The sequence below is a fragment of the Myotis myotis genome, unplaced genomic scaffold, assembly GCF_014108235.1.
Source record: "Myotis myotis isolate mMyoMyo1 unplaced genomic scaffold, mMyoMyo1.p scaffold_m19_p_10, whole genome shotgun sequence".
NCBI classification, from domain to species: domain Eukaryota; kingdom Metazoa; phylum Chordata; class Mammalia; order Chiroptera; family Vespertilionidae; genus Myotis; species Myotis myotis.
The window spans coordinates 75,264,531-75,291,848 of record NW_023416314.1 but is presented as its reverse complement, the minus strand read 5'-3'; the positions used below and the strand labels follow the sequence as shown (position 1 = coordinate 75,291,848).

Sequence of the window (27,318 nt, the reverse complement as noted above, 5' to 3'; positions counted from 1 at the left end):
AACTAACAAAATCAGGTAACAGCAGAGTTACTCTGACTGAAGAGTACAGAGCCTCACTTACTTCTTGTCTGCCTCCCCCCGACATGTTCACATATCCCACCCACCCCAAGGTACTTCCTCAAAATTCCTAGGGTTCTTTGCAACACAATTTATAAACTATTTGTCTGGCTAATCAACAAAGACCCTCTGTGGAGTCAATTCTAAAACGTTACGTAAATCAGCACCAGAGGAAATTTAACCTACCAATCGAGCTATAGACACCCTGAATGTCGGACATGCCATATGGAACCGGGGAATGGCGACATTAAAGATCTTGTCTTTAAAGTAAAGAAAGTGGAAAGTATAATATCCTTCCATATATCCTGATGTTGTAGAAAATGTGGTACAACTTGTGTATTCATACACCCGACCAGGGCTGATGATTGGAAATTCACCTGCAGAGAAAACAGTAACGATTAATTAAAGCATAAAGTTCAGTTCTCCATCACAGCAAATTAGATATGTCCTCTACGGGAGTATGTAAACTATGTTAAAGTAAATGCACAATTACAAACAAAATCTAAAAGGAAACACAACAAAATGTTAATAGTGATGGGATTACGAGTATTTTGACTTTTTGGATAGTCCCTCTAATTCTCTATAGTGGTGTGTGGGTAGGGTGGGGGAATTCTAGGAGAATAAAGCATAATAAAAAAAGAATTTTTTTTTTTTCAAAATGCTTTGAGACATTTTAGACACCGTCTTTAAGACATGGGTAATAAGTGTCACAGACACTAGTTTAAACAGTGATAAGGATAATCTAAATGTTTAAAAGTAGCAATAGACTAAAACATAAAATTCTGAGCATGCAGCTTAAGCATTTAGCCCAGAAAAAATGGCAGTCACAAAGGAGAGTCCTTACTCCAAGGGACCAAATTACTGAAAAAGAAATACAGCTTTAATAAAATTGTTTAGCACTAGATCCCCAAATAAATTCAGGAAAAATTCCTTAAACAAACATGCAGAACATGACTTTATTCATGGCAATAAATTAGAGCAACTTTAATCTAAACTGAATTCTGTACATGCTTAGGACCAATAAGAGAAGTACATAGCTTAAATAATGTTATTTTTCTGAAGCACTAATACAAAATCTGAAGAGTCTAAGGGTTCAGAAACTTAAGATAATTACAATGTCAATGGAAATCAAGCTAGAGATGATTGAAATCCACAAACAAAAAAATCTGTTATTAATTTTAACATTTCTCCCCTAAATTGCAAAAGATGAGATATAAAATTTATTTTCTCTTTCTGTTCTATGCCTACAAAATATTACAATGAATAATTATTCAGTGGGAAAGAAAAGAACTTAAGAAGGAAAAGCAAGGAACCCAGGTGATTCACAGAATGTAAACTCAATCCCTGTGCTATAATTTTAGAAAAGTTCTGTTTAAAGGTACTAAACTGATAGAATGACATTTACACATTATATTTGTGAAGCAAAGTATTATAGTTAGGAGAAACCCAGAATCTATGATACCTTTCACATTGTAAACACAGCTATTAAAAAGATGCAGTCATATCCACCAACATCATCATGCATTTCTAAGCTGTGCCACATATATGCTCTCCAAAAGTTCTTAGATGCAACTGATGTATAAACTAAATCTTGCATTACATACCAACTACTCCAGGTCCTTGAACTTCTTCTACATCACCTTTAGCATTTGTTATTCTCCAATAGCGACTGTCCAACTGACAAGCCTTCTCAGGAAGTGCATCCTTTGACATTTCAATCCTGGAGAAGGAAATGGGGCAGTAGAGACACAAATCAGGCCTTTTTTTGTTTCTTTTGTTTAAGAGCTACAACATTTGGGTTAAGAACATAAAGGGAGCCCTAACCGGTTTGGCTCAGTGGATAGAGCATCAGCCTGTGGACTGAAGGGTTCCAGGTTCGATTCCGGTCAAGGGCATGTACCTTGGTTGCGGGCACATCCCCAGTAGGGGGTGTGCAAGAGGCAGCTGATCGATGTTTCTCTCTCATCGATGTTTCTAACTCTCTACCCCTCTCCCTTCCTCTCTGTAAAAAATCAATAAAATATATATTTTTTAAAAATCTTATTGATTTAAAAAAAAAAAAAGAACATAAAGGGAATTTCCAAAGGAAGTTAAGAAACACACCCCAAAGTCTGTGTTCATCATCTATTTCCGGAAGTTCTCAAAGATAGTGGCCTGATTAGCTAACTCCCCCATGAGAATGCTTTCATTCAACTTCCGTGCCTAATTTCAGTGAGGATCAACAATAGAAAGGGCAACATAAAAATTCACAAACTCCATGCTTACAACACTCTTTTGTTGTTCAGATAAAGATCAGTATGGGAAACGCTTTCTAGATACAGTGCCATAAAAAACTTCTGTTCTAAAAAACTAACAGTCTTTTATTCACTACAAGGCTATGCAACCCATTTCCCTTTTCTCAATTAGCTTCTACATACAAAGCTCAAAGCGAATGTCACTACTCAGTTACTGGGATCACCTTAACTCTGCTTCCCAATACTATTATTTCCCCCCCTTCCTCTGGGAATCTTCGGTCTCTTATTTTCATTTTAAGTACTCTACAAGCACATGTAGATATCATTAATTAAGCATGTCTCAGTCCTAGGCAAGATCTAAATTAAACAACAAACATCTGTGCATGTATAACTAGACACGTCAAAGGCTACATACAATACTAAAATTCTATGATGCTTCTGGTAAGTATACATTCCTATATATAACATCATAAAGTATATAAAAATATATCTAAAGACAAAGTATCCTTAGTCCCTTTGATCAATGAATTGTCCTCATGTCATAGCAGAGAGTATTTCTAATTAGAGTGAATTTACTAGATAATATTTGTTTTTTATTTCACCAAATCCAGGGCTCAACACCCTGTTTGATATCCAGGCAGCACTCAATAAATATGTACTAGACTTTTAATTGAACATACACAGACCAGATTAAATTTTAAAAGCATGATATTACCTTGGGCAATTTGGTAGCTTTCCGAAAACATTACAACTCTAATTCTGACCTTTCCATATGATTACAACCTAGTGGTCCACCTTGAAAAGTACCTGGCACAATACTTGTATTTACAAGAAACAACTTAGGGGTTAATATAAACTCAAGGTATTTTATAAACTATATTGTACTAACTCTTCCCATAAGCAGCCTGAAGTGACCTTTGAAAATGGTTCATTAGTCACTTGACCCAAAACCCCCCCACAAAATCATGCAAATCAAGGTTAAAATCTTCGTGTTCATTTTAATAATACTCGTGAAACTGCTCACGCTACCAAAGGTATGCATATCTTAAAAGCCACCAAGTATCTGAAGAATGTCGCTTTACAGAAGCAATGTGTGCCATTCTGTCATTACAATGGTGGAGTTGGTAGGTGTGCCCAGGCCAAACAGTGGGGCTGCACACGGGGTCCATGCCCGTGAAGTGCTGAATTTTGCTACACATGTTTAAAAATGCAGAAGTTATGCTGAATTTAAGGGTGCAGATGTAGATTCTCTGGTCATTGAGCACATCTAGGTACGTGGAGCAGAATTTACAGCGCTTGTGGGCGGATTAACCCACACATAAGCTCTCCCTGCCACACTGAGATGATCCTACTGAAAAAGAGCAGCTTGTTCCTACACCAGAAAAATATCCCAGAAGACACTGGAGAAACAAAAACTTATGGCCCCAGAGTAAATTCAGCATCAATAAATACAAATAAAAGTAAAAGCAGGGAAAAAACCTAACTATACTGTAGAAACTTTGTTACCCACCTTCCTCTGTATCAGCAAGAAGCTGCCTTTCAAAATGTGTTTTATATCTTATATCAAATGGGGCAATAATAACACATCCAGAGGATACAGCCCATTACTAACTGAAAGGCAACCCTTTGAAATTCTCACCTGATTCGGTATGTGAAGAAATAGTGGGGTGGATGTACAGAGCTAAGTTCTGGCAGAAACGACGTGGAAACTGAAACAGTAATATCTCCAGTTGTTGCTACACACTCTGGATCATGAACATATCTAGGTAAATAAAAAAATTAAACATTTTTTAGTCAACTAACCTCAATTCTAGAAGATAAAAGGTTTAAAGATACAATGCAAAATAGCTTAGCATTGAAAATTTAAATCACAGTTGAGATTTTAAAGGTATAGTCCTATTAAGCTTAGAAGAAAACTAGAAATCATAAGCAAACCAGAAAGCTTTGAGGACTCCAGATCAGTGATAGTAGCAGTAAAGTAATTTACTTGGAAACTAAAAAGAGTCTATCTCCATTTTCAGAGTTGAGGAAATTTAGGGGGCCACCTGAAAACCCAGCTATACCTGATAATAAAAATGTGTTAGTATATTATTATAGGGGCCTCTAATGTATATTTAATCTATCATTTCTGCCAACCAGGCTACTATAAGCCAATATGACCTCTAATACTATCTATAATATCTAGATGTTCCATTTAGAGATAATAAATATTTGCTAGGAGTTAATAGTTACTAACTTGCTATTCATACTAAATCTACTAATTGGCAAACAGCTTTTTTTTTCCTAAAAAGAAACTATATAAATACTATAAAGCCATAATTTCTACATCAAATCAGTTTTTTTCTTTTGATTCTTCAAAATAAGAAAAACACTGGCTGTTCAAGTGTTTGGATGTTTTGGCCTTAAAATGAGAATAGAATAGATTTATGATGATGAGAGGTTCTGTTATTAACCTTCCTAGGAAACTTCATCTCATGATCTGTAACTGATGGTTTTTGCTTATTACAATCATTCCATTCCAAAAAGCCCCAAGTGAAATACCTGAAAATTTGGTCTCTGATGATAGGGAAGCCACCTGATACAACACTGTTGACATAAGAAGTAAACCAGTCAGTAAAAGTAGCACCTGTAAACCAGAAAAGGGGGGAAAGGACAAATAGTTTTTGTAAAATCCATGCAAGAAACAAGGAAACAATTGTAATTTCTCTTTGCATAAGGTGTGATATCAAACCCAGAAATATTTATAGATATAATTCCTCTCTATTCCTTTATTAGGACAATTTCTAGTCTCGATTCTATCCCTCTTATTCCTAACAACCTTGCTAGGGAATCCTCCAAATAACTTCAAAGTACTTTTTACACTTATATATAATTAAATAACAGATTCCTAAACTTCACTTTGTCCTGGTACAGGAATGAAAAGCTTTCTGTCTGTAATTCCTTGAACAAAGAAGACATGGCTATATCTAGGAAGAAACTACAGGAACAATATCAGCACCCATCCTCGAACAGTCAGGGAATACCCTGCTCCAGGTACATACTGACTCATGCTCAGTCTGGACATCTCACAGGAGTTATGGGCATCAGACCAATCCCAAAGTAGCTGAGGTGACTACAGATTCAAACGCACAGCGGTCCTCCATATTCTCAGTGAGCAGCTCGAAGCGGAAAAGAATGACTGGAACAGTCCAGTCCGGACCATACATCTGTGATCTAGTGATTGGGACAGTAACAAGCGTTTACATAAATTATGCCTGCCCCTCTAGATAATACAATGTAACTTTCTCAGCTCCCCGTACTGTTAACACATCTCAGTGACTAGCATATAGTAGTCCCTTAACCAGTGGTGTCCAATGCATTTCTCTGTAATCTTATTTTTATCAACCCAGTTCCTATACTCCCCATGCTAAACATCAGATGCTAAATTTACAGTATTTACTTCATATTCTGCTCTGAGAATAATAGGAGATACTATTTAGGCTTGGGTCTGAGGGTACAGAGCTTTAAGATTTTAAGGGCATCAATTGAGAGAAAGCACACTACAATAGTTGGTTCTTAATGTCTACTAATGGCCCGTTCTAACTCCCTATTTATTAAATGTTATTGTATTCAAAATGAGCACTGATCATCTGTTTACTTGGAGCAAGATATTAAGAAGCCTGTCTTTAATGACATTAACAAAGGCATTACAATTCAAAGAAGGTACAATTTTATGTCAGGAGAACTAGTAATCTTCCTGTAGAGTTTTAAAGTCATTTTTCATATTTCATGGTTTACATAAAAAAGAAATTGGCATAGTGTATTTCAATAAACCTAAATTTATTATAATACATACTAGAACAAAATGTGTTCTTTAAAATGAGGACAGTTTCCAAGAAAGTCAAACTTATTTGAATCAAGATGTAATTTATATGTTCAAGGTTCTTACCTTTAAAGTAAGCCTGCACCTTGGAGCTTCTCTGATGGCACTGGGGCTTTCCCAAGGCATCCTAAAGGAACTGCTTTCTCATCTTTCCTCCCAGCACTAACTTCCCATCTCAGCTCAAATCTTTCGCTTCGCTCTCCTACTCCAGGAGAAATCCCAACTACCCGAATAGTATTATCAGACCTCAGTATTCTGCTGCAGCAGTGGGTTCTTCCATACTATGTCAGACCGGCACCATACCGAGAGCAAGAAACTCCAGGAGCCTAGCAGGCAGCTTACTTCAGAGCTCAGGCAGCCTTTGGTGCATATACTCAGTAGCACCATGCACCAGAGCCATGATGGTCACCTCTTAAAGTGTGTGCTACGCGAAGACGCCAAAGGGGCATTGAGTAGGAGCAAAACCCGGCAAGTACTAACTTAGAAACCACAGACCACATGAGTCAGGCTGAGCTGACAGCCAGGGACTAAGTGTCAAAGCTTTTTATAACTTATCACGTAGGAGTGAGAGCTTGACATTGTGAAGTGTGCCACAAAATCTAGACTATGCCACAGTATAGACCAGTGATGGCAAACCTTTTGAGCTCGGCGTGTCAGCATTTTGAAAAACCCTAACTTAACTTTGGTGCCGTGTCACATACAGAAATTTTTTGATATTTGCAACCATAGTAAAACAAAGACTTACATTTTTGATATTTATTTTATATATTTAAATGCCATTTAACAAAGAAAAATCAACCAAAAAAATGAGTTCATGTGTCACCTCTGACACGCATGTCATAGGTTCACCATCACTGGTATAGACTCTGTTCAAGCTTCCAATTAGGAGAAATAATTACATACAGATGCCTTAGCTTGCAAGGCCCCTTTACTATTAGTCTCTGGGGATGTCTGACATGTGCCAGGAATGCCTTTAAAAAGCTGAGTGGATAGTCAGCAAGCTTTTCTTAAGTGAGCAAAATCTAAGCAAAACAAGCCTAACAAATAGCAAAGAGGTGAGCAGCACTTGAGGACAAATTAAACTGTCCTCAAATCCTTTAAGGCCTAGAAAAACTAGTTGTGCCCAGGAGTTCATGAAGCCCAGTTTATACTGGTTTCCAAAGAATGCTGTTTTGAGGTATCTAGTGTTATTTATCAGTATTTTACTATAGCATCGGCACTGTCCTGTCCTGTGCCGATGTAGCTCAGTTGATATCATCCCATGCACCAAAAGGTTGCCAGTTTGATTCCCAGTTGGGCACATGCCTGGGTTGTGGGCTTGATTCCCAGAAGGGGGCGAGCAGGAGGCAGCCCATCGATGTTTCGCTCTCACGTTGATATTTCTCTCTCCCTCTCCCTCTAAAAACCAATTTTAAAAATCTTTAAAAAAAATGCAACATTTAAAAAAAAAGTACGAAGTAATTTTATATATCAACATCTCTAATTATGTGTTAATATGAGTGATGGAAAGTGCATGTAAGGGAACTATATACTTACTCATATTAATTCTATACATTTTAGTGTTCCATAGCAGAGTCCTAAGAGCACAACATTGTATAGGGCATGGCTTTTTTCCAAATAGAAACCAAATTCAATAAAGTATAAGGGCTATTCTAACGAGTGTCTAGATATAGTACTTTTTAAACCAACAAGCCTTAAAAAATACAAGTATAAAATTGCCAGCTGGTTAAGTAACTAAAATGTTTCTACCAACTTAATATTTTTGACAGGGGGAAAAAGGAAAAAATAAAACTTTTTTTTTCCTACCTATGATAAACATGTCAATAGCAGCTGGATTCCGAGCCATTTGGTCCTAAGTGAGAAAAAGAATATTTTAATTAAGAAAAATACTCTCCACCATGTATTTTGTTTTGTTTTGAATAAATTCACAATTTTTTATTTTAAAACAAAACAAAACAAAAAATGAGGTATGCCTGTACTCCCCGAAGACTCCAAGGCAAGAGGAATCACCTAATATTAACTAGGTTCTGAGAAAGAAAGAAGGAAGAAAAGAATAAGAAAAATACATTTTCTTAATTTCCCATTGTTCATTATTTGTATTCTTCCCTGAAGAAAAGGCAAAACAGATATAAAATAACTTAAGTGCTCTAACCAATTCTTTGACATTCCTCACATTTGTCAGCTCCTGCTTCAAGATTTCTATATTTAGGTTCTTTCTATAAAGTCCAGTTAAATGCTTATATACTGCTATTACTGTTGACAATGAACCAAAAAAACTGTCCTGCAGGAAAAGAATTAGGAAGTTAAGGTAAGAAGAAATACAACTAATTATCCTAGGAGAAAAGGCTTTGGATTCGATCAAGAAACCTGAAGAATTCTACGTTAGTCACTTTTCTCTATAAATAAAGAGATCAAGCCATCATCTTATAACCTTATAGAGGTATCAAGTCAAAAATGAGATAAAAGACGTGAAAATGCTTAGAAAAATTAAAAGCTATGAAGGCTCTTAAAATATTTTAAATGTTTTATGGAGTCACATATTTCAGATAACTATGAAAAGTATTTCCTATTTTAAATTTCTCTTCTAAGTTAAAAGTTCACAGGTAAAAATGAAAGCAGAAGTTGTTACTAAGAAATTACTGAAAACTGAACAAATAAGATAAACAAAATACTAAAATCATAACAAAAATCTTCTAAAAAGGATCTTCATTTTTCAACAACTCAAATACCTACTGAAGAGTTTAAAAAATTCCTACTGCATTTGGATCAAATGATGTTCAAAAGCTGTACTTTTAAGTTAGAAATGTATATTATAATTAATTACTTCAACAAAAAGCTCATTAGTTTTCCTTAAACTTAAAATGCCTTCACACAACTCACAGCTTTGTCTCTGCATGAACCACAGTTTGCCTTGTTTGTCCACTGGTAATACTTTCTTTTGGCATTCCATGCCACTTGTGTCTGGTTACATAGGTCTCTAATTAAATTACGTAATGCCCTATACCCATTCAACAACCCTGAAAATTCCTAATGCACACATTTATACTCTCATCAGAACACACCTTAAAGCCACACTTAAAACACACTTCCTACTCACTGGGCATTGGTAGAAAACTTCATTCTTGTTTCGGCCCTCTGCAGCTTCCACTGCTATGTACTGACTCAAACCAGTGTGTATGCAAAAAGTTAAAGGGAGACAGTATTTCAGTCCCTGTCTTTGCTGAAAGCCTCCAGCAGCTGTATCCACGTCTAACAAATCTTCAGAACGATAGTGATTGGACAGCGCCATACTTCCCAATAACCTGAGAACAGATTCAAAAATGTAATCAATTGCAGTGCCACACAAACATCTGTGCTTCATCTTCTTAATGAATAATAATTTCACACTGACAACTTTATAGGAAGTGGTTACCATGTCGATTCTAAACCGGAAATGCCCAAAACACTATAATTTATATATTACAGTCAAACTCTCGAGTGGAAAGATTGATTTAAATTAAAAGCCTAAATGTCTAAAAGCTTTATAAAAAGAAAAATAGTTTTATTGCATTCAGGAATCTATCTTGCCATGATAAACTGATTTGCTGATATTTTGCTATATGTACGTGTATGACTAATTTAATGTTTCAAGGGATAAGTTCTCTGATACCTCTATGCTGTTACGACCTTTAGCTAACTCTACCCTACTAGACAGTATAAATGTTAATCAGCCTAAACCTTGACCAAATTTTCATTAACTTGGAATGCATGGGATCTAAATTCATCTCACTGCATGTGCATGAGAATAACACAGGTATGGGTCCTTAATGAGATTCCTATCCCACATCTCACCATTGGGCTGTGGATAGTTAAAAATCCCTGTTTTGAAATGCATGACCTTCTAGTCATGTCACTTCTGGGCAACTCTTTTAATAAAATTTTCTAATTATAGGCTATGCTCTTGAAGTGTGACAGTTTTTCAATTTTGTCAAATTTCAGTTTGACAGGAAAATAGAATAGGAAAAAAAAGCCAGTAACTTAGGGTTATCTAGTCCTAACTGCCCATATTTCAGAAATGATTCAATGAGTACAGGGAATGTGGGAGGTGATCATACTGAGATTGAAAGGTAGTATTCAGACCTGAAATGGAAACAGAGCCTCATATGATTCTTCACACACAGAGACATCAAGTTCCAATAAGAACAATGCAAAGTTCTCCCTAAATTGTCACTGGCATTGCACAAATGCAGTGTCTCTGAAATAGCTTAATTTCATAAAAAAACAAAAGGAGTAGACCCGTTCAAAGCATATAGTTTTTAAAACTGTGAGTGAATTTGACAGCTACTAACTACGTGGTCTGCTTTTCCCGAAAGGTTCCGCAATGAATACTTCATCTTTTAGAAGTTTAAAATAGGCCATTTAATTATAGGCCGTGCTTGAATAGGACAAAACTATATATTTTTTAGCTTAGTACATGTAGTTCTGGACAAATTCTTATTTTTACATGTATGGTACACGGAATTTGTGCCAGGCTCTCCAAAACAAATGATCTGGCTGTAAACAAGATAAACACTTGAAGGGTGCTGAACAGTTTCCGTTAAAATGTATCTCCACATGCATTTCCCTTATGTCGCATTGCCCCCTCACCCAACCAGATTTCATTTCATTCTAAGGAGGTGTTGATAAAGATAAGGTTTTCATGAGACACATTTATTTTGGTAAAGTCAAATTCAAGCTGTAGATTTTGTCTTATGGATTGCTACAAGGAGGAAAAGGGAACTCCCATACTACTTTAATCTACTAAGAACAACTATAACTACAGTTTATTTTCTTTCTAGAAAATAAGTTGTATCATTAAAAATAACTCAAAAAGCAAACATCTTACCCAGGAACCACTAACTTCTGCCCATTGTGGATACGATATGAGCATCGATAATCATCAGGAAGTTTGCAACCAATCTGAGCTTCCACAGCATCTAGGTCTTCCTCTCGAGCACCCTCTGCAAATGCACAAAAAAGCGAATTATGAAGAAATACAGTCTTCCTGCTAAACAACAAAACAATCTTAGAGCAAGTGAGTCCTGCCCGAAATGCATTACTGAAATACAGGGAAATGAACTGAAAATTCAGAGAAACTTATCACTTTAGACTGGCTGACATTTGAAGCCCTGAGCAAGCAAATTCAGTAGGGAAAACACTGGCACTGAGTAAAACATGGAAAGTATGCGCCAATGAAATCCATCAGGGCACATCTCATTTTTCTTCATCTAGTATACCCACACTTCTCATTAAAAAACAATCTCCAGAAGTTCTCTACACTGACGCTGTTCAAGAGTCTTAAAGCAATCTCTTACTGAACTTTGGTGTTTGTTCATGCTGTGAGGTGGCCATTAACTTAAATTCAATTGTGCATGTTGGTAAGCCCACCACATATTCTAATTTTACAAAGTAGGAAGTAGTCACAAACACCAAGAAGAGAGGTTTACTGTCAGCAATGGTCCACCAGGCTGTTGGATCAAACCTCTTGCTGAGGAATTAGAAAAACTAAACAACACAAAATTGATTTCAAGGCTTTTGGAGAACCTCAAAGACAGTGAGACATGGTGGGGTGAGGGGTCCAGACGAGAGAAACTGAGAGGTTAGCCAGGCCTCCAAAGGAGCCACCTTGTCTCTGAGGCAATTGCCAATTCTGAAAGCAAACCTGAGGCTGAGCGGCTGAGAAACTGAGCAATGCTTTCAACAATATCACAGGACTGAGAGAATTTTCCAGAACTGATGAAGACACCAAACCACAGATTCAAGAAGCACTATAAACTCCATGGAGAATAATTACAAAGAAAACCATATCCAGACACACAATTGGAAAACTGTGGAAAGTCAAAAACAGAGAAATTTTCAAAGCAGCCAGAGAAGGGGAAAAGCCACACAAGGAACCTTCAAAGGAATAAGACTGACAGCAAAATTCTCAATAGAAACAGAAGCCAGAAGAATAGTATCTTCAAAGTGCTCAAAAAAATAACTACTGACAAGAATTCTATGTCCAGTGAATATATACATCAAAAGTGAAGATGAAATAAATACTTTCGGCCAAAAAAGATCTGAAAAAATTTAGCAGTAGCAGTCCCTCATTAAAAAAACATACAAAAAACAAAGGAATTCTCGGGCAGAAGAAAAATTATCTCAGATGGAATCATGAAGGTGCAGGAAACAATAAAGAGTAACAGAAAAGATAAATCTAAGATAATATTGAATAAATAAAATAATAATAATAACATTTCCAGGGACATAAAATACACTAAAGTTAAAATCACAAAAACTGTAACACAAAGGTAACTGGAGTTCAAATATTTTAAGATTCGTTGTCCAGAAAATGGTAAACATACTACTTTAAAACAAACTTTAATTAAATAAAAAGCAGGAGTACAGAATAAAAGTAAGAAGAATGCAAAATAGAAACACCTACTCAGATGACACAAATAAAAAAAACATATAGAAGCAGTATATTTAAATTCAAATATACTAGTAATCACATTTAATATAGAGTATATAATCTAGTTAAAAGACAGACTGACATTAGATAAAAACAAACATGATCACATATAAGAGGCACATCTTAAAGATGTAGAGAAAAGAAAGCTAGAATAGCTCCACTAAAATCGCACAAACTAGAATTTAAAGCAAATAGCATTATTAGAGGTAATGGAGGACTTTTTATAATGGCAAAAAGGTTCAATTCACTACACAAATATTATCATTCTAATTTTGTGTACCTAAATAACACAGCTTCTAAATATAATTTTTAAAATGAAGAAGAAAAGTGGAGATACATCTATAATCATAGCAGATGTATTAGTTTTCTAGTGCCACAATATTAGCAGCTTAAAACACTCCTTTGTTATTTCACAGTTTCTGTAGGTCAGAAATCTGGGCGTGACTGAATTGGATCCTCTGCTCAGGTCCCACAAGGCTGAAATGATGGTGTCCACTGGGGATGCTATCTCATCTTATGCATCTCATGCTTGGGGTCCCCTTACAAGCTCACTGGTTCTTGGCAGAATTCAGTTCCTTGCAGCTGCAGCTGAGGCCTCAGCTCCTAGAAGCCGCCTGTCATTCCCTATCACCTGGCCTCTCCACAACATGACAGTTTGGTCATTCAAGGCCAACAGGAGAAATATCCATGCTGCGAATCTCTTCGACTTCTAAAAGGGCCCAGTTCCTGTTAGGACTTACCTGATCAGGTCAGGTCCACTCGGGATCATTTCCTCAAATCCACAAATTTGGGGCTTTAATTACATCTGCAAAACCCTTTCATCTTTGTCACATAACATGACCACCCACAGAGCTGAAATAAACTATATCCACGGTCTACTCACATGCCAGGGGAGACTTTATACCATGCATGTAACAGTGACTATGGGAATCTTGGGAACGCGCTCAGAATTCTGCCTATCACAGTGAGAAATATCAACATGCCTCTGGTAGTAATAGAACAAGTAGCCCCCCATATAAACAAGAGTACAGGATTAACAAGTTTTGCCTAATTTTATATATATATATGTAAATGTTTATGTGTGTATATATATATACTGATATTTATATATCAATGATAAAATATACACTCTTTTCAAGTGTACACAGAACATTTACCAAGATAGATTATACACTGGACCAGAGAACAAATTTCAAATGACTAGAGTCACAGAGTATATTGTCTAATAACAGTGGAATTAAAATATAAATTATATAAAAAAGATTACTTAAAAAGCCCCACATGTTTGGAAATCAAGCCATATATTTCTATATAACCCATGGATTAAGGAAAAAAATCAGAAAATATTTTGAACTGCATGTTAATGAAAATACAACATATTAAAACTTGTGATATGAGGCTAAAACTGTGTTCACAGGAAAATTTATAGCCCTAAAAGCATTTGAAAAAAAATAAGAAAAACTGAAAATTTATTATCTAAGCAATCATCTCAAGTCAGGAAAAAAGTGACAGTAAATTCGAAGAAATCAGAGAAATTAATGAAATAAGAAATGAATTGGCAAAGGCAAATGCCAGTTCTTTGAAAAGACTGTTAAAATTGACCAGCCCCTACCTAGCAAGACTGAGCAAGAGGAACAGAGAGAAAGTGCAAATAAGTCCAGAAATGGGAAAGTGAAATTACGACACATCCAACAAGCATTACAAAGATAAGAAGGTATTATGAAAAACTTTATGGCAATAAGTTGGAAAATGTAAATAAAGTAGACAATTTCCTAGAAAAATACAACTTATCAAAACTGACATGAAAATAAGTAAAAACTCTGAGTAGTACTATTTCTAATAAAGAAATTGAATCCTTAGTTTAAACCCTCCCTACAATAAAAGCTCCAGGATTGAGTGGCTTCATGCATTCTACTAATCATTTAAGCAGGAAATAAGATCAAGCTTACATAAACTCTTCCAGGAAACAGAAAAAGAGGCAACACTTCCCAACTTGTTTTACAAGGCCAGTACTTAATACCAAAACCTGACAAGGACATTTATGAAAGAAAAATTACAGGCCAAACTCTTTCATGAACACATCTGTAAAAACCCCAGTCAAATACTAGCCAATCAAATCTGACAATATATAAAAAGGATAATACATTACAGCCATAGTAAGTTTATTTGAGTAATGGTTTAACATTCAGAAAATCAAGCAATGTAATTCAGTGAATTAACAGAATGAAGTAGAAAGATCATGATAATCACAAGACTGGAAGACATTTGATAAAAATTCAATTATCAAAAAACACAAAAACAAAAAAAAACTCTTCTTAAACTACTATCAGAAGTAACTTGCTTCAGTCTGATAAAGAACATGTACAAAAAGCCTACAACAAACATCATCAGAGAAATGTTGAAAGCTTTCTCTCTGCAAACAGAAAGATAAGGATGCTCACATCATCATATCTTTCCAACACTGTACTGAAGGCCCTACCTAGCCCAGTGATGGCGAACCTTTTGAGCTCGGCGTGTCAGCATTTTGAAAAATCCTAACTTAACTCTGGTGACATGTCACATTTAGAAATTTTTTTATATTTGCAACCATAGTAAAACAAAGACTTATATTTTTGATATTTATTTTATATATTTAAATGCCATTTAACAAAGAAAAATCAACCCAAAAAATGAATTCGCGTGTCATAGGTTCGCCATCACTGCCCTAACCAGTGCAATAAGGCAAGAAATAAATAACATCTAAGGATTGGAAAGCTAGAAATAAAACTGTTGTTAATGTACATATTCAAGGAAGTGCAAATTAAAACCATCACTACACACCCATTAGAAAGGTAAAAATACAAAGAATGACAACATTACAGTGTTGGCAGGAATGTAAAGTGGTAGGACCCCTTTTAAAAATTAACAGTATCTTTTGAAGTTTAATATAAGCACATTCTACAACCCAGTAAACTCAATCCCAGGTATTAACCTGATAGAAATACACTCATATGTACATAAAAAATGATTTACATTTGTATTATTTACAATTCTTTACACTGTATTATTGGTACTAGCCAAAAACTAGAAAGAACCCAAATATCCATCAACAAAATAAACCTATAAAATGTGGTCTGCTCAAATAATGGAGTACTATATCACAACAAGAATGAACAAACTACTGTTAGAGACAACACAGTTGAATTTTACAAAAAATGGAAATAATTCACACAAAATACATACTTAATCATAAAATTTACATAAAGTTCAAAAAGAAAATTACTCAGTGCTAATAGCAATCAGGAGAATGGTTACCCCTGAGAAAGAGGGAGGGTTCTAGGGACAGATTATTCTTCTTGACTTGTAGGGTGCTACAATGGGTGTGTTCACGTTATGATAATTCACTGAGTTGTGCACTTATGATCTGTGCATGTTTCTGGAGGTTAGTTAACATCTCTAGTGAGAGCGTGTGGATATCACATCCCCACAGATAAGTGATGAGAGGTGCCCCGTGCCTCTGCAGTAACTTCTGAAAACCCATTACTCCAGTCTAGTCATGAGTAATATTTCAAACAAAGTCAGTTTGAGGGCCATTCTACAAAGTACCTTACCAGTACTCCTTCAAACTGTCAAGGTCATGAAAGACAAGGAAAAACTGAGAAACTGCCAGAGACCAGATGACACTAAGAAGACATAACCACACGCACTGTGGTATTCTGGGTTGGATACAGGAATTGAAAAGGACATTACTGGAAAAGCTCGTGGAATCTGAATAAAGTCTGGAGTTTAGTTAATAATAATTTTCCAATGAAGACTTTAGCTTTGACAAATGTCCCAGAAGGCAATACACTAGGGGGAACTGAAACTGGTTAAAGAGTACACAAGAATTCTCTGTACTCGCCGTAGCCAGTTTGGCTCAGTGGATAGAGCGTCGGCCTGCGGACTCAAGGGTCCCGGGTTCAATTCCGGCCAAGGGCATGTACCTTGGTTGCGGGCGCATAACCAGTGGGGAGTGTGCAGGAGGCAGCTGATTGATGTTTCTAACTCTTTATCCCTTTCCCCTCCCTTCCTCTCTATAAAAAAATCAATAAAATATATTTTGAAGAAAAGAAAAAAAAGAATTCTCTGTACTATTTTTTGCAACTTTCCTATAATTTCAAATTACTCCAAAATGGAAACTTTATTTTAAAAAGTTTAGTACAAAACAAACTGAATAACTGCCTGGACCATACAACAATAAGAAACTTCGAATTTCTTAAAAGAGGCAGCTAGAGGGAAAGAAATTTTTTAAAAGCCAAAAACCAAACAAAGAAACAAACAAACAAATATGGCAAAAGAAAAATATAAAGAAATATATGCTTACAAGACAGTGAAATCAATGTTTAGAGAGGCAACCTACTCCAAGAGAATCTGGGAGTCAGACCAGGTGAACGCTCGCTCAGCTTTGCCGCTTACTGACCGACTCCGGCAAGTTAGCTCATCTCTTTAATCCTGTTTCCCCACCTGTGAAATGGGAGATGCCAGCTACCGGAGGGGATTGAAGAAGCTCCAAGTGCTTAGTAAAATGCTTTACTGGCACTCAATAAATACTCATTTACTTTCCTTGCTCCCGAGCTTGCTTGGATGAGGAGACCGTGAAAAGGTTACTAGGAGCCAAGAAACCTACTTGAGGGTTCCATCTCTGTCACTTACTATTATGTGACCTTGCATAAGTCACCTGAACTCTCTGAGCCTGTCCCTTCACCTGTAATGAGGGTACTGGTATAAATCAGGCATCAGCAAACTCTAGGCTGCAGGCCAAACTCTGGCCTGCCGCCTGATTCTGCGAACGAAGTTTTCTTGGAAAAGTGCCACCCCTGTTTGTTATGTATTGCCTATGCTGCCTTCCACAACAACAGCAAGAGTTAAATAGTTAAAAGAAGACACCATCTGTCTGTCCCTCAAAGCCTAAAATATTTACTATCTGGTCATTTAAAAAAACTTGGCTAACCCCTGGTCTAAGTGATCTCTAAAAATCCCTCCAACTCTAAAAATTTAAGCCAACATGTAAGGTAAATATGAAATTTGAAGATACGTAATACATACCATTCGACAGATTAACAAAAGATATATGGGGTGTCCCCCCCAAATGCATATATCCTTTAACAGCTGATAGTTCAATTCTAAAAATGAAATTGATTTTAATAAACACTGGCTTTATAATTATTCAAAGTGTGTGTATACATTTTTGGGGACACCCTATATTAATGTATCATAATTTCAAGATACTTATAAAAATTTCCCCAAGCCCAATACTTATTTGCTTTCCAAGTTTCCTTGAGGTGCCTTGAAAATGAGTCAGGGACTATGACCACTGAGGTGAGTAGGAGGTTCTTGACTTAGTCCTAAAACTCATAGGCCTGGCATTCCTAAAATCCCCTGCATTCTAGATATCAAAGAGCCTTTATCCTATTCCAACTCATGGCAAAGCCCCGGGAGAACTGACACCTGAGAGTAAAACAGGGGCTCTCAAGGAATTCTCTGACGACAACAACCTCACTTCCAATCACCAGATACAGAGAAGTGAGCACTGAGGCCTGGCAATACCAAATTGAGTACAAAAAAAAAGAAGCAGCAGCTGCTCTGTATCCTAGTTTCTTGGTAACTCTGTACCTGAAAGGAGAAATGTCTACAAGGTAGACTCTACATTCTCATATTCCAAATGTCCTAATATTGGACGAGCTCTCTAAGGTCTTAAGACATTTTAAATAACAGGATGAATAGGTCCTTTCTCCCTTCAACTGCTATTAAGACCATAGCTCTGAAATCAGCCTGAGTTTGAAATCCTGGTTCTGCCTTTTATTTTGTGATGGAAACAACTTTCTTAGCATCTTAGGTAGTTCACCTTACCTTTAAGAGACAAAACCATCCGAGGACATCTGGGCTCCAAATATTTCTTGAGATCATCCCAGGCCTTTTTAATAGCAGCATAATGGTCAATGTATCTTCCTACGTCAGAATAAGTATCAATGAAGAGAGATTTCCAGCACTGATTCTTCTGTGTTTTCTCTTCCCTAAACAGATTACAAAAATGAGATTTAAAATCTTCTGAAACAAAATTAGTACAGATTCTAGACATTTACCAACAAACTTCATGGAAATTTTTGGTTACTTTTGCCTTCTTTTCCATTTATTTTAGCTACCAATGAAGACTAGCAAATAGTGACACCAAAAAATTTAACAACAGGAGTTACTGCTGGCATAGTGGGATTATGAATCACTTATTTCTTACTTTCTACTTACCTTTTTTCTAAATGTTCTAATTTCAATAAAATATGTGAAGAAAATATGGAGTGTGAATCTCAACTTACTTCTAAAAGCATACCAATTATAAATGTGTATGTACAGCTGACCCCTGAATGCAGGAGTTAGGGGTGCAGACCTCCCTGACCTGCATCCCAGACAAAAAGATCCGAGTATAGCCCTGGCTGGTGTGGTTGGGCGTTGTCCAGGGCACAGAAAGGTTGCTGGTTTGATTCCTGGATGTTTCTCACATCGATGTTTCTTTAGCTCCCTCTCCCTTCCTCTCTCTCTAAAACCAATAAAATAATATATTTTTTTTAAATCAGAGTATAACTTAATAGCTACTGTTGACTGGAAGCCTTACTAATAACATAAACAGTTGATTAATATATATTTTGTATGTTATATGTATTATATACTAGTATATTCTTGTAATAGTGTAAGCTAGGAAAAAGAAAATGTTAAGAAAATAATAAGGAAAATAAATTTACAATAGTTATTGAAAAAAATCTGTAGATAAGTGGACCCGTGTAGTTCAAACCCAAGCTGTTAAAGGGTCACCAGTAGTTGTTCAATATTTATTTATTTATTTATTTATTTATATTTTATTGATTTTTTTACAGAGAGGAAGGGAGAGGAATAGAGAGTTAGAAACATTGATCAGCTGCCTCCTGCACACCCCCCACTGGGGATGTGCCTGCAACCCAGGTATATGCCCTTGACAGGAATCGAACCTGGGACCCTTCAGTCCACAGGCTGACGCTCTATCCACTGAGCCAAACCAGTCAGGGCTAGTTGTTCAATTTTAGAAAATACTTGGAATCTAATGATACAATAATGTTAATCTAATTTATCTACACTGGGTCAGCCAGAGAATCATATAGCATCATAGTAATCACATAATTCAACATTTAGATTTGATACAATTCCATAAATATTTATTGAATGTCTACTTAGCCACTTGAGGACATTAAAAATAAGGCGTACTTTTTGCCCTCAAAAATGCAGTCTTGCCCTAACCAGTTTGGCTCAGTGGATAGAGCGTCGGCCTGTGGACTCAAGGGTCCCAGGTTCGATTCCGGTCAAGGGCATGTACCTTGGTTGCGGACACATCCCCAGCAGGGAGTGTGCAGGAGGCAGCTGATGGACGTTTCTCTCTCATAGATGTTTCTATAGCTCTATCCCTCCCCCTCTCCCTTCCTCTCTGTAAAAAAGTCAATATATATATATGTGTGTGTGTGTGTGTGTGTATTTTAATGCAGTCTTATCAGGGAGAAAGAATAATGTCAGGTAGAAGTGATACAAGATAAGAGAGCCACAAAGGGCTTAAAGGAACATGCTAATATCCTGCAGGAAATGAAGAACCACTGAAGGGTTTTAACAGGGTAGTTCAAAGAGCAGAACTGTGGCAATGGTGTGGGAGGGGTGTAAACTAGAGGCTCAGAGATGAGTTAGGAGGGTTTTGCAGTAATCCTAGTCAGATGATGCACTGAACTCAAACTGGTAGCTAGATGAATGAGTAGAAAGATTCAAGAAATATAGAGGCTAAAATCAGAAGGGCTCAGTAATTGAATAAGTGGAGGGAGAGAGGGATGGAGAGAGGGAGGGAAAGAGGAAGGGAGAGAGGAGAGAAGAGATGTGGGATGATTCCTGGTTTGGGCTTAGAAGCTCAAGTGGATGGATGATGCTGCCCCTAAAACCAGGAATGTAGGATGATCAGGTTCAAAGATGGAGAAAAGGACAATTAAGGGTGTTTTGTTTTGGGGGGGAGGAGCATTTTTTTATTAATGTAAATAATATATACATACATATTTATCAAAACCAATCAAGTACCAATGAACTTATGAAGCCCAACCTCTCAAAGGAAACTTTAGTTATTTCTGGAAGTTATCTCTGTAATTCTAAATGTCTATGCCTCTAATTCTTGATTTATCAATTTCACATCTATGTATTGATACTCTAAAGTAAAAGATCAGGATAGCCCTAGATGGTCTGGCTCAGTGGATAGAGCGTCGGCCCTTAGCCTAAAGGGCCAGGTCACATACCTTGGTTGCAGGCTTGATCCCCAGGCCCTGGGCAGGGTGTGTGAGGGAGGCAACCAATTGATGTGTCTCTCTCACACTGATGTTTCTTTCTCTGTCTCTCCCTCTCTCTTTCAAAATCAATGGAAAAATATTCTCAGGTGAGGATTAACAAAAACAAAAAACAAACAAACAAAAAAGATCAGGATATAGCAATACTTAAAATTCTCTCCTCTCCATTCTCCCTCCTCCCAATGTTTGATAGCTGTTATTAATATTCAGTTCTGCCGAGTAGTTGCAACTTTCAATAATACACTTAAACCTCTACTTCTTGCTTTACAGCTTCAGTCACTACTCAATTCCCCTCAATCTAAGAAAAAGATAGTAGCACTCCTACCCTTTCTTTCACTTTCCCAACTCCCACCTTCTGTTATCTACACGTTTATTCTGTCTATTTATTAATATTCACTGAGTTCAGTGAGCCCTTGCGGGACATGCGATGGAAAGGTTCAGCAGGAGGTTACGCAAACGAGTCTGGAGCTCAGTGGGGATGTCAGGGAGGCCATCCAAGTTGGGCGTCAGCAGCACACACGCAGTCACTATACACCGCCACCGTGCATGCGGAGAGTTCACAGAGAGAAGAGAGCGGCGGGCCAAGGACAGAGGCTGGGCGAGCACCAGCACGTAGTGGCAGGCACAGAAGCGCCACCAAAGGAGACAGAGAGAGAAGGGTTAGAGAGGAGAACCAGGACAGACCAGTGTTATAGAAGCCCGGGGCCAAGTTTCAAGAATACATATTTCCTGAATACTCACTCAGATATCAGCCAGTATTTTTTGCAATGTCTTCTCCACAGAGGATCATGACTTGATAGCTGGCTAAGTCTTCGACTGACGTAGCAACAACTGACAGGAACCAGATTCACGGTTAGTATAGAAAAAAAGAAAAGAAAACAATTTAAAAATCAAGATGAAAATTTTCAGTGTTAAGATTTATTCTATTCCTTTTGCTTTTCCCATTTTCCACTTTCTACCCTTATAATTACAAAACAATATTTTCAAAATCTGTTTAATGTGTTAGCTAGTTACGTTTTGAGTACTGAAATCTTAACCATTTGAGTTCACAAATAAACCCCCAAATCTCTACAATGGTAATTTTCTTATGGGAGTCTACACAATATATAAAGCACTGGAGTTAATTTCAAATCAAAGACCTTCCTGCACTCCTTGTGACGATAATCATTTCTGCACACAGGAAGAGTGTTATTCAGTGTGTGTGTTCTTAAGATCTGTGAGACATTTTATATTAATACACAAGACTTTTGTTTGTTTTGTTCCAACTTTTCTTAAAAGAAATAAATATTGCAGCCAAAACCATTTTAATTATACCAACGATTGGAGAGCCCATCTATAAAGTGTCACCATCATAACAATTCTATTTCAATAGCCATAGCTATTCGAGTTAGTATCAACTGCTCAAAAGCATGCAATGTTAGAAACAAATAAATTCCTTGATACATATTATATTCTATATTGTATTCTTTTTAAAAATATGTTTTTATTAATTTTAGACAGAAAGGAAGGGAGAAGGAGGGAGGGGGAGAGAAACATGGATGGTAGCCTCCGGTAAGCACCCTGACAGGGGACTGAACCCGCAACCTGGGCTAGGTCTACGTGCCCCAATCAAACCGAAGACCTTATGGTGCACCGGACGACGCTCAACCAACTGAGCCACACCGGCCAGTGCTACACTGTGTCCTATCACAACAGTGTTCCTATCCTGTAAATCTAACACTACATATTTAATTTGCAAAAAGGATGAACCTAAGATTAGGAAAATGGATTTCTATCTTTCCAGAAGAGGAATCACAAGTTATAGAAAGTAGTATTCAAAGATCTCACTTGGGCAATGGTAATCAATTAAGGGAATCTTAAATCACATGGGGATTGTCAAGGCCACGAGCAGGGCATGTTAAAAACTTTCTTCAATTTTTAGATTGTACACAAAATTCAACCTCACCCTTTTCTGCCAAGCTCACAAGATGCCCAAACGAACATTTGCAAACACTGAATCTGTCCAGTTTTGTAATTCAGAGTCCTCCTTTCTTGAGCCTTCTCCTCCACTGTCCCAAGAGTTAAACAACATAAAGGAATCTCTGAAGTAAGCACCAAAGGTGATTCTGATGCACAGCAAGGATGAGAACTACTGTTCTAGAGATTCTGACTCAGTTTGCTTGGGGCAAGATCTTTACCTCAGGCACGTGTACGTTTAAAAAGTGCCACATGTAATTCTGATACACATTGAGGGTTAAGAATGATTGGTACATAATAAATCACCCTGGAATGGAGAAGAAGATTCAAACTATGACAAAATGACCCTAATGAATGAATCCAATCCAACCCAATCCAGTTCAGCAATATGTACCAAAAACTTCAGAGCTTAGCAATGAGCAGGACACTTGACAAAGTTGAGCTGTGTTTTTCTTAAAAGAAATATAGTGTAGGAAAGAAGTTGCAGTACATTGGAAACTTTTCTGTGGATAAAATGCAATGGTTTTTGTTAATGTTATGTGTCAACTTGCTTGGGCCAACGGATGCCTAGATAGCTGATTAAACATTATTTCTGCGCTGTGCCTGTGTGGATGTTTCTGGAAAAGATTAGCATTTGAATTGGTAGACTAAGTAAGCCAGATGACCTTCCCCAATGTGAGTGGACATCATCCAATCCAGTGCGGGCCTGACTAGAACAAAAAGGCAGAGGAAGGCTAGATCTGCTCTCTGACTGACAGCCTGAGCTGAGCCAGGGATCTTCTTTGCCAATACCTTATAAGTCACACACACACATTTTTTCTCTCTCAAGAACCCTAATACAGTATTCAACTCAGCTCACTTTCATAAACATTTATGGAGGGATCATGTCACATCTGTTTATAGCTTTGATTACTACCTAAAGCATTTAAAATAAAATCTGATCTCCTCACCTTGGCTCACAAGGTCCTGCATGAGCTCACCAGTCTCTTCTCAAGTCACTCTGCCTGAGTCACTCCCTACCTCCCGCAACACCAGCCTTCTAGCTCCTCCAACAGGCCATGCTGTGGTCCAATCAGCTTCTGAGCACACTGTTCCCTCTGCCAGGACTGCTCTCTGGCATCCTGCATATATGGTAGCCCCTTCTGATTTGAATTGATTGTCTCTCCCTCTCATTCCCTAACAAAGTAATTGATTTATTTCCTTCATAGCACTTAGTACAGGGGTCCTCAAACTACGGCCCGCGGGCCACATGCAAATACAAATATTGTATTTGTTCCCGTTTTGTTTTTTTACTTCAAAATAAGATATGTGCAGTGTGTATAGGAATTTGTTCATAGTTTTTTTTTTAAACTATAGTCCGGCCCTCCAACGGTCTGAGGGACAGTGAACTGGCCCCCTGTTTAAAAAGTTTGAGGACCCCTGACTTAGTATCTCTTGTATTTGCACTTATTTTCCATCTTTCCCACTAGACTGTAAGCTTCATGAGAGGCGCCTTTATCTGTCTTCCTCACTATTGTATCCAAGACATTTAATAGACTGGCACACAACAGGCATTTAAAAAAAATCTATGAATAAATGATGATTACAAAGATAAACAAGGCAGTCTTTACATTTAAGAAGTGTACAACCCATCTGGCATGGCAAATAAACTGAGAAAGAAGTTAAGAGAAAGGAACCAAGTGAGGGGGTCTTAAAGAAATTTCATCTTGCCAGGATGGGAAGGGGGGACAAGGCACTGCGGGGCAAGGTCAAGAGCTGAAGCCACAGAATACAAGCATGCAGTATGCTGGCAAAAGTCTGATTTGGCTACAGTGCACTGTGCCAAATGCTAAGAGTCTTAAATGCTTCCAGAAATTTAGATTATAGTCTGCAAACAAGAGGCGTCTAAGTTTTTAAGGAGAACGACAGGATGATCTGTCTTAGAAAGTTCACCCTGCAACAATGTAGTCCATAGACCATAAGGGTGTGTGTCTGCATTCGATTTTTAAGAGGCTATAGCAACAGAGTATTTCAGATGAAGACAGTCTGCAGCCGGATCAGCCTTTCCCAAAGATAAACTTTATCTCTGCTTCAGTACAAGCCCGGGTAGACAAAAATTTGGTTTTCAGGAAAAAATAAGTGTTACAGCCAGAAACTGGAGTTGCCCCTCTGTCACTCCTTAGCTAGACCAACCAACAGCGACCAGCAGCTCCCAAAAGGCTGTATTTCTGAGACGATCCCTGATAACACAGGGCACAATCCTCAAACGGCTAGAATCCAATAGTTAATCCAAAAAAAAAAAACAACAAAAAAAAACACACCAAAAACAAAAACCCTGAATCTCGCCTACCCATCCTTAAGAGGGCGACTTCACCTCCTCTTCAACAGACGTGGCAGCACAAAAAAAAGACAGAGCCATGCCACCAGCTGTCAAGGGTGTAAACAGCGCCATTTCTGCCACCATCCCAGACAGTCTCCAGCGCCGAAGGAACCGGGCGGAAGGAACTGGGCATCGAACCACCCCGAGCGGCAAGCGGTGTTTATTTCTGGAGCAGATGCTAGTGATCTGGGCCACCCAAAGCGCGCGTGCAGGAGAGACAGCGGTCACCTGGATCGCACCGACGGAAGTCAGTACCAAGACACAAAATGCAACCTGTCACAGCGAGGAGCAAGGCTGGCAGCAGAACGACGTCTGCGGCAGCGAAGTCCCGGAGGGCGCCGCGCGCCGCCAGGTACAGAGGTGCGCGCAAGTCGCACCTGGGGTCTGGGGGTCGCCCGGCTCCTCCTCGCCGGCGCCCTGCCTGCCTATTCCGGGTCCGCTGCGCAGAAGAGCGCTCGGGCCAGAGTGGGTCTTTCCAAAGCGGCCGGGGCTGGGGCACCTCGGGTGCAGGCCGGGGGGTGTGGGGTGCGGGCTGCGGGGGTCTTGGGGGCGGCAGAGGGAAGCAGTACCTCCCTCGCCCCGGAAATGAGCCTCACCGAGGCCTGGGAGACAGGGCTCCCGTCGCTCCTCGGGGCTGGGTCCCGGACGGAAGACCTCCAGGCGGGGCCCTGACTGCCCCCATCCCGCCCCGGCCCCCTGGATGGTTCTGCAGGAGGGCGGCCCCGCATCACCTCTGGTTCACGCGGGGTCCGGGTCCGGGTCCAGTCGGCGAGCCGGGCCCCCGTCCCTCCAGCCTCGCCGCCTCCTCCCGCCCCCGTGACCCCGCCCCTGCCACGCGCGCCGCCCCATTACTTGATTAGGTCCCGGTAGTCCAAGAAAGATAAGATCAGCAGCAGGGGGTCGGTGGGCAGCGATTCTAGGGTCAGAGGCGCGGACTCCGGCTCCACGGCCGCCATCTTGCCTGGCCCGGTGCAGGCCTGGCCCCGCCCAGGGCTGGCTAGGCCCCGCCCCCGCCCCGGCACGGGCGCCGCTCCTCAGCGACTCACTCGGGTTTGTTATGTAACTGCCGGGATGGCCACGCCCATTGGGCGGGACAGGGGCGTGGTCTAGAGAGGCCCCGCCCGCCGGCCCTCCGGCTCGCGCCCGCGCGGTAGGATCCCTCTGCGCCCTGAATCCCGGCTCTTCCAGGATGCGCGAGCTCTGCAAACCTGAGGTCGCTGGTCCCACTCAGGTCCCTAAACTGGCCCGGCCCGGGCCCCCTACAGCCTTTGTTCCAAAATTTTCAGCCTCCAGTCCCTCATGCAAAATTTTACACCTCGTATCCTCGAAAGCCTCGCCCCAAATCTCACGCTAAATCCTCGCCGCCTTGGCCTCCAAATCCATTGCTTCTCTTCGTTTTGCGACCTGGAAACCCTTCCTGTCCCCGCTTCAACCTTCCTCGATCCGCGTGTCCCTTGCGTAGAGCGAGGCGGCTCCCAGCCACGTTCCACTAAATAGGGACAGGAGCGCATAATTTTAACCCCAAAAGGTGAACCGGGACTGAATCTAAGGGTCAGCCGCTGTCACTTGGTCGCCCTGGTTGTTCTACGGCAATTGGAGCAATGCAGAGTCTATAGTCAATGGATTTTTGTTTTGTTTTTGCCAAGGTCTGATCTCGGAGGGGTAAGCACCCAGATGTAACAGGGTGAGTGGAACACCCCACCCCCACCACCACCACCCCGGGGCGTAATTGAGCAGGATCACCTTTGCCAAGCAGGCATTAAAGCAGGAGTGGGAGAGGGAGGTGTGTCATGAATTGTGAGCGAGAGAGAGCATCATTTACCTTACCTGATTTCTTATTTTTCTTTGCTTTTCCAAAGGCAGGAAGGCGTAAGGGCTTTGGGGACTGCAGTCGGACCTGTACTTCACACAGGTCATTTACTTTACCCGAAGTGAGATGGTGGACCAGTTAAGAGTCGCTAAAAACCAGGTGGCTTATGGATGGCAATGAAGCTAGAGATTCAATAAATGTTCATTATTCAAGCCTA

The 27,318-nt window shown here is 39.1% G+C and overlaps 1 protein-coding gene and 1 long non-coding RNA gene across 2 annotated transcripts in view; one reads left to right on the top strand and one right to left on the bottom strand.

Annotated features, from left to right (window-relative positions):
* Positions 1 to 26,300, bottom strand: part of FBXO3 (F-box protein 3) — a 33,094-nt gene extending 6,794 nt beyond the window's left edge. The window contains exons 1-10 of the mRNA XM_036326280.1: positions 26,144 to 26,300; positions 21,718 to 21,807; positions 18,491 to 18,654; positions 11,018 to 11,132; positions 9,251 to 9,455; positions 7,960 to 8,005; positions 4,833 to 4,917; positions 3,931 to 4,053; positions 1,662 to 1,777; positions 244 to 434 (exon numbers count right to left, since the gene is read on the bottom strand). Coding sequence (XP_036182173.1) covers positions 244 to 434; positions 1,662 to 1,777; positions 3,931 to 4,053; positions 4,833 to 4,917; positions 7,960 to 8,005; positions 9,251 to 9,455; positions 11,018 to 11,132; positions 18,491 to 18,654; positions 21,718 to 21,807; positions 26,144 to 26,247 — 1,239 coding nt within the window. The 5' untranslated portion in view covers positions 26,248 to 26,300. The remainder of the gene's footprint in view (positions 1 to 243; positions 435 to 1,661; positions 1,778 to 3,930; positions 4,054 to 4,832; positions 4,918 to 7,959; positions 8,006 to 9,250; positions 9,456 to 11,017; positions 11,133 to 18,490; positions 18,655 to 21,717; positions 21,808 to 26,143) is intronic.
* LOC118665159 lies at positions 25,095 to 27,318 on the top strand. The gene is made up of 3 exons (XR_004970558.1): positions 25,095 to 25,643; positions 26,938 to 26,975; positions 27,151 to 27,318. It is a non-coding gene; the product is annotated as an uncharacterized LOC118665159 (long non-coding RNA).